This window comes from Gracilinanus agilis, chromosome 2 (assembly GCF_016433145.1).
Source record: "Gracilinanus agilis isolate LMUSP501 chromosome 2, AgileGrace, whole genome shotgun sequence".
Lineage (NCBI taxonomy): Eukaryota > Metazoa > Chordata > Mammalia > Didelphimorphia > Didelphidae > Gracilinanus > Gracilinanus agilis.
Window position 1 is genome coordinate 262067796 of NC_058131.1, and position 8039 is coordinate 262075834.

General features: G+C 45.8%; 1 protein-coding gene across 1 annotated transcript in view; it reads right to left on the reverse strand.

Annotated features, from left to right (window-relative positions):
* LAMA5 (laminin subunit alpha 5) overlaps window positions 1-7680 on the reverse strand; it is a 137741-nt gene extending 130061 nt beyond the window's left edge. Inside the window, exon 1 of the mRNA XM_044659643.1 lies at window positions 7351-7680. Coding sequence (XP_044515578.1) covers window positions 7351-7680 — 330 coding nt within the window. The remainder of the gene's footprint in view (window positions 1-7350) is intronic.
* Window positions 7681-8039: the final 359 nt, after the last annotated feature.

Below are 8039 nucleotides of genomic sequence, written 5' to 3' on the forward strand. Positions count from 1 at the left end.
GAACCCTTGATCTAGCTGGAAAAGGCCAGGCCCAGCCTCATGAAGCAGTGAGGGAACAAAATCGGATAATTCGTGATGGGTCTACAATTTAGCCTCACAGTCTAGGAGCCCAGCTGGCCCTCCAGATGTGAGTCTGCCCTCTACATTTTCAAGGTTACATGTGCCAGGCACGTAAGTCTTCCCTGAAAATGGACAACCATGCAGTACCCTGTAGAAGTCTAGAGAAGAGGAGATAGGTATGTACATAAACACTTGGCTTAACAATTAGGATTCTGAGAGAAGGACCAGGGAGCCAGTACCTACCTCTAGAAGAACCTAGGCCTGGCCAAGTCCTATAAAAGGTGCAAATTAAACATCCTTTTCAGCAACTTGACAAAGAGAAGGAAAATATGTAGACCACACCGCCTATAACTGTAGTATACTCCAGCCCACCCAGCCCTGGGGCCAGTTTCTGTCTCAATTTAGACAAAAGAGGTCACAGGAAAAAATGATCTTAATTTCTCCCCTCCCCTCTACTGAGACCAGCACCCTGAAAAGGGGAGGCAGAATACCCAGAAGGAACCAGAGCTGGCAGGCTTGGAAATCCAGATCAAACAAACCATGTCAATCAAACCCTTAGAGGACTCAGATCAGGTTGCAAAGATACCAGCTATCTCCCCTCCTTATCCTACACTCAACCATTACTGCCACACAGGGTTAAAGATGACCCTGAAGGAAAATGTAGTCTCCCCATTGTTCAAGGTACTGCCCATCAATCACTGAAACTTTACTACCTACATTATATCCAACTGGTTAGAGAAATAAAATAAATCTCCCCTTTCTACCTGGGGAGATAGAACTCATACATGCAAACCAGTTTTGGGGTGATGTTATCAGGCAATAGGAAGATGAGAGAGAGAGATCACCAGATATTGAAATGGTCAAGCAAGATGGGCCAACTTAAGCTTTGCCTTAAAGGTAGGTACATTTGGGGGAATTCATAGGCTGCCACCAAAGTAGGGGGGAAGCCAGAAAATATAGTATGGTGGCCAAAGGGAATGGCTTTTGCCAGAGCTGGTCCACCACAAAAGGCAGTTCAACATTTCTAACCTGGGTTGACAAATGCCACTATTTCCAGCTGGAATCTAAGAAAGGATACTGGTACCGGAGTCAGGAGATTTGGGTTCTGGTCCTGCAGGCTGGCTTCATGAAGCCTTTTTACCTTCTATGCACTGGATTTTCCCTGTATATAAAATGGGGATAATCCCTACTCTGCCTAATACATGGAGTCTTATAAGGATCAAAAGAAGACTGGGAACAAAAGAATCATCTCCCTCCCCCTTCTCTCTGGATTTTGGGAAAAATCTGAGGAGATCCACACTAAGTTCTAATAATTTCAGACCTTTGTGATAAAGATCAGTCTGACTTCTTCCTGCTGCACCCCCACCCTCAGACTCCTTCCCACCATTCTCAGCTGCCTCCCTCCTCCCTTTTCAGCCCCTGCACATTCCCCAAGGGCCATCAGCCAGGAACATCTCAGAGCTGAAACCCTTTACTTTGCCAGCTCTGAGGCTGCTGTAAGGAAGCAACAGCCACAGATAAGGACTTCCCCTTGGTGATTCATGTCTTGGTGCAAAGGGCTCCCAGAGCTCACTCAGCATCTGACTTCACCCACTTCTGAAATCCTGAAATTCTTCCCTGCCCATCTGCAGCCAAACCTGCTTCCCAAAGGAAACAAGGAAACCTTGCATTCAAGACCAATTCCCCTCTCTGTGCGATCCAGCCAGGACGGGCTTCTCATCACCTCCCTCCCCACTCCACCTAATTTGGCTCATTCTTGACTCAGTCTTTCCTCTAATAGGTCCTTGGTTCCTTCAAAGCCTACCTGTCTGGGAAGTCTTCCGTGACTACTCCAAACCACAGCAGTATCTTTCTCTGAACTCCTACATCCCTGATTGTCTAAACCAGTGATGGGCAAACTTTTTAAAGAGGGGGCCAAAGGAAAGGAAATGCTCATCTGTCAGTCTGTTTCTAAGACAACTCTTTCGAAGTTTCATTGTATTGTCTCCTACTCCTTGTATTTCTCAGATTAGGAATAATGTCCTGTGGCTGGACAGAACATTTCAGGGGGCCGCATCTGGCCCGCGGGCTGTAGTTTGCCTATCACTGGTCTATGCCATGAATTCTTGGGTGTCATCAGAACAGGGGAAGGTGGCATACTTAAAGTTTCCTAAGTGTGAATTATTTCAAACTACTTGAAGACAGGTTCTCTGTCTCACAGCATAAATCACAGAGCAACCCTCAGAAACCCTGTTGCCCTACCTGGTACAGTAGATAATATGCTAGACTTGGAAATCAGGAAGGCCTGGGTTGAAATCCCACCTCAGACACTTAGAAGACGTATGAACTTAGGCAAGTCACTGCTTATCATTTAAAACTTTTCATATGTGAGCCTCTTCCTCTCTGTCTAGTTATCTTAACCCCTATCCAGTATTCTATGGTTCAAACTGCAGCAGGCTTTTCTGTCTTCTCAACTCAGCTTAAATCTCACCTTCTATAGTAGACTTTTTACTTTTTTTAGTTACCTTCTCTCTGAGATCACTTTCAATTTACAGTGTCTATATTTTATAGACATGATATGAGAATGTGAGCTTTTTCAGGAAAAAAGAACCATGTTTTTGCCTTTCTTTGAATCTCTGGGACTTAAGCACAGTGTCTGAAATGTGATAAGCTTTTTATTTTATTTCAAACCTTTACCTTTCATCTTAGAATCAATACTGTGTATTGGTCCTAAGGCAGAAAAGTGGTAAGGGCTAGGCAATGGGGGTTAAGTGACTTGCCCAGGGTCACACAACTAGGAAGTGTCTGAGGCCATATCTGAACTGAGGATCTCCCATTTCTAGGTCTGGCTCTCAATCCAGCTGCCCCCTCTCCCCACCTCCAAATAAATTGTAATTAAATGCTTCTTAACTTATTGCTAACCTCTTTAGACCTGTTTCTTCATCTATAATATAAGAGGGCTGGACTCAATGACCTCTAAGATCTTTTCTAGCTCTAAAGCTATGATCCTATACTCCATTAATTTAGTCTTATGGGGGAGCTTAAGATGAAGCTCACAGAGCCAACCCTTAGTTATCCATGTGTGATTTATCTGTGACATCTATTTAATCCTAACCTGGTTTTCCCCTACCCCATAGAAGGATATCTATCTGACTCTAGTCAATATGAGCTAAGGGAACAGTAATAACAACAAAATCCTTTTTATTTTAATATCAGTTTGAGCCAAAATGGAACTAGGAAAGTGAAGAGGATCCTAGGACCATGTTTGTGAAGCCGAGGCATGAGTGCAGGGCAGCCGGGAGGGGGCTTGAGGACATTTTTACATGCCCCACCCCTCTGCCCAGCAACCCATTGTGAGCACCTCCTCCCTCTGCTGTCTGAGGTAACCAGGCGAACAGGCAGCTTGAACTTGCAGTCTGGGCACTCTTATCTCTAGTCTTGAAAACATTTGCCAATGATGTCCTAGGATTTTGATGGCAAACTTATGGCATGTGTGCCAAAGATGGCACGCAGAGACCTCTTTGTGGGCATGCAAAGGCTCCTAGCTTGGCCAGCCTGCAGCATGCAGGTCCTGGCCCTGCCCCTGAATGCAGGGATGGGTGGGACATGGCACCCTGACAGGAGACAGGGCTCCCAGTTGGAGGTGGGGCACAGGGTCCCTAAAAAGTTCAGAAAGGTTCTAAGATATGTTATATCAAAGGATATCACAATACCTGTCTCAATGTCAACCATGAATAAAGTTTAGCCTATCCAGTATTTTGGGTTCTTTGGATTTAGAGAAAGAAAACCTGGGTTGGAACCTGAGTTGACTGCCTGGGTGACTTTAGACAAAGCACTCACTTCACCTGCTAGGGGTGTGCAGTACAGTATACAACAGGCACTTAATAAATGCTTGCTCTGCTTCCATAGTGTTCTTTCTACTATACCATGCTGTCCCTATTTCTCTTCTCTGAACCACAGTAGGAGCCTACAGGGGCAGGATGTCAGAGACACTGTTAGATGAGGGGGATTATGAGTTATTTTTCCTTAATTGTTTCTCTTCAGTACAGTTGAGGGTTAGGTATCCAAAAATAACTGTGATACAAACATTTTAAAAAGAATTATTTTTAAGTAAAAGAAAAATTTTCACATATCTGATTCCCCCTTTTGTTGGTAGAAAAAAAAAACAAACCTCTGACTTCACTTATGTTCCCTTCTGACTTACTAGCCCTAGAATTCCTAGAGCTGAGATTACAAATCCTTTAGAGTTGTTGACTATTACATTAGGAAAAGTCCTGAATATGGAATCAAAGGATTTGGGTTCAGTCCCACATGTATGACTTCAGACAAATCACTTTCTGTTTCTGGGCTCCAGCTTGCTTATCTATAAAACAAGACTGAACTAGACTATCTGTGAGATGCCTTTCAATCTAAATCAATGATACTATAATTGTCCCACAATGCCTATATCCCTGACTGTTCCAGCCCAAAGGTGGTTACTCTCCTCAGAACTCCCTCTAACACCACTTAAGTATTAAATATTGAATAGTTCCACCAGACTCTATCAACTCTCCTAAAGGCAGGAACTCTGGGGCTTCTCACAAGACTAAGAGAAAAGCCAAGGAGATGAAACATTCTGTGGACATCTTTTCATCTCTCCCAGAGTATCCTATCATATCATAGGGCTTTGCACTCATTAGGCTCTCACAGCAACAACTGTTAACTGTGTACATGCCACTGAACACACAACACAAACTCCTTGAGAGCAGTAACTCATTTTGTTGTTTGTATTCTCGGCATTTAGCTTAATAGGTACTGAAATGTTTTTGAGTAGCAAAATGTTTGTACTGATCAATTTCCAATAATCTCAGATTGTAGTATTATTAAGTCATATGGCATATTTAGGAAGGTTTAAGGAATTAAAAAATCAAATACATTCTTCTAAGCCAAGGAGAAAAATTGTGAGGGAAATGGCTGAGACACACTCTCTATAGACTTCAGTTTTCTCATTTGTTTAAAAAAAAAAAAAGGCTGTTGAACAAGATGACTCCTAACATTCCTTCCAGCTCCAAACCTTGTTGATCACACAAGACCAAAAACAAAAGGGTAGAGACTAGGGAGGCACATCTTTGAGTGATTCAATCCTGCAGTTTGTGATGATACAGGATCATGGATGTAGAGCTAGAAGGGATCACAGAAGTCGTCTGGTTCAACTCCCTCATTTTGTAGATAGGAAATTTAATATTAGAGAATATGAATAGCTTGTCTATACTAACATGATATCTGGGATTTGAACTCCTGTCCTGTGACTCAAAATCCAGCATATTGCCCACTCTACCACTGATATGTACAGTGTTCCAAATTCATAGGATTATGGATTTCAAGCTCAAAGAGATTTTAGATGTCATCTAATCTAAGCCTTTTGTTTTACAGATGAACAAACCAAGGTTCAAAGAGGTTAAGTGGCTAAGATTCAAACCCAGGTGATCCTGACTCCATGCCTACGGATCTATTCACTAACTACACTTACTCTATTCAATTCAATAACCACAGTGCTGGGGAATGGGGACAGAGACAAAAAGGAAGCAGTGTCTATGCTTTAAAAAAGAGAGGGGAGGGAAGATAGGCCCATGGACACAGCATGTACAAAGGTAAAAAAGGTAAATACTTCTGAGAAGTTTTGAGAGAGAAGAGTACAAATAACAGGGAGAATGAGGAAGTGCCTCATGAAGAAGGTAACACCTAGCAGGATTCTAAAAGGACCAAGGCAGAAAAAAATGCAGTTTTGTGTGTGTGTGTGTGTGTGTGTGTGTGTGTGTGTGTGTGTGTGTGTGTGTGTGTGAGTGAGTGAGAGAGAGAGAGAGAGAGAGACAGAGAGAGAGAGAGACAGAGAGAGAGAGAGAGAGATTTCACAGATGGGAAACTGAGTATCTTGAAGAGGGAAAGAGTTGCATCTTTTCCCCAAACCCAACCATCTACCCAACTCCCTAGAGTCAGGCCTTGGGAAAAGAAATGCTTTCATCATCCCTCTCCATTTCTAGGGCTATCACTCCCAAGTAATCCCTCCAGAGGAGATGAGAAGTAGGAGACAGTAGGATGGTAAGTTTCTTAATTTCCCATTTCATTCACTACTTCAAAGCAGGATGGTTGGAGGAGAGGGTAAACGTGGGAAGAAGAGGACTTCAGGACAACCCCTGGGCCAAAGAGCCTAGGGGAAGGGATCTTGGTGTCAGAATAGGCCTTGCTCCCAGAGTCCCACACAGTCCCTCATGCAGGGAAAAATCAAAGACTAGCCCAGATCCTAGTTCTCCTGGGATTTGCATGGAAATAGGAAGCCCCAGTCTAACAACAGATATCAGAGGTCTCAGTCTCTGCCCAGTACTAAGAGGTGGACAAGGTCTCAAGGCTCTTCAGGTCATCTGGTCCATGCCTTTGTCTCTGCCTGGGCCAGAATCATTTTGGAGAGATGTTCCCTTGTTTGAAAAAAATTCAGAGAAGATTCCAAAAGTTCTCATTCTGAAGTATTGTAGGGGAAGTTCTTAAATTTTATCTAAACCACTGGAAATGTTAGCTCATTTTAACTGCAGGGAGATAACTGCTCCACTTGCTGCTTCTGGATTTGGAGCACTCTCCAAGATTCCAGCTTGAGGTTGAAAGTCAAGTGGTTTCTGAGTTCTCCTAGGATCAGCTCCATTCGACTTAAAAGGATACTACCACTGACACCCTTCTTCCGCAGGATTCAGCGTCATTGGGAGCAGGGGCCCTCCCTGAAACCTCAAAGACTTCAAGAGGGTAAATATAAAGTAACTCAGGGGCCTTTTAATCTGCTCTCATGATCAGCAGACTCTCGATTCCCACCAACAGGTCCCTCCATCACAGCCAAGATTTTCACCCGTCAATTAACCCTTTCCATCTCCCTTCTTTCCTCCTCCTGGGAAGAAAATGCTAGTGAACATATTAGCTAGAGAAGACGCAGAACCCAATTAGCTACCCAACTAGCTAGCTACTCAAGTCCCTCTTAGCTCTCTGTGCAAAAGGAATCACTTTCCACTCGAGAACACTAAAAGTGCCCCCAGAGTTTAGGAAAGAACAAATCTCGGCCCTCTCTCCTCAACCTCTGCCCACTCCCCTGCACTAGATCCTCACAACCTCGACCCCAAAGTTGGGGTTAAAACACTGGGAAAGAGAGACCTGGTACACACACCCATTCCCGGCTGAGTAAAACAGGTTGCCGCCAATGCTTGGACTGACCCAAGAGTTCCAGTTTCCCAGTTTCAGCCCGAACTAAGCAAACCCCTCACCACCACCCCACTCAGCCTGACTTCGCCGTACCTGGATGGTCTGGTTGGGGTCGCCGCCAGCTACTGGTCCCCCGACTAGCTTGCAGTAAAGATCCTCCGTGGGCCGAGAGGGCCCCCGCGCTCCGGCCGGAGCCTCCTCGCCGCAAGTCGCAGAAGCCGAGATGCGGGCACCCTCGGCCAGGTTGAAGTAGGGTGGGTGTAGACTGAAACCACCGCCCTCACCGCCCAAGCCGCCGCTACTTTCACCACCGGCCTCGGGCGCCCCAGCTCCACCACCGGGAAGAAGCAGCAGTAGCAACAGAAGAGATAGCGTGCAGAGAGACGCGTCCCCCCGGCGGTGCCCAGCTCCCCACCTCGCCATCTTCTCAGGGGAGCGGGCGGCAGGCGCTGGGAGGCGAGCGAACTGGAGAAGTAGGAAGAGGAGAGGAGCGGGGGCTCTCGACTCAGCGAGGATCCTCAGCGCACATCCCGAGCGCGGAGCGTCCAATTAATAAATGAATAAATGTGGGAGCCCAACTTTCTCCGGCTACCCAGCGCACCCTCCCGGCGTCTTCTCCCCCAGCTCGCAAACCAGAGCTGGGCCACTTAATCCGGGGAGGAGACTTCAAGTTTCCCCCGCCCCCTCCCGCCCCGTTCCTCCTCTCGGCTCTCCGGCCCGGCCCAACCCTGTCTAACCCAGCCCGGCCCGGCTCCGCTAGGCTTGGCGCCCACAAGCGGCCC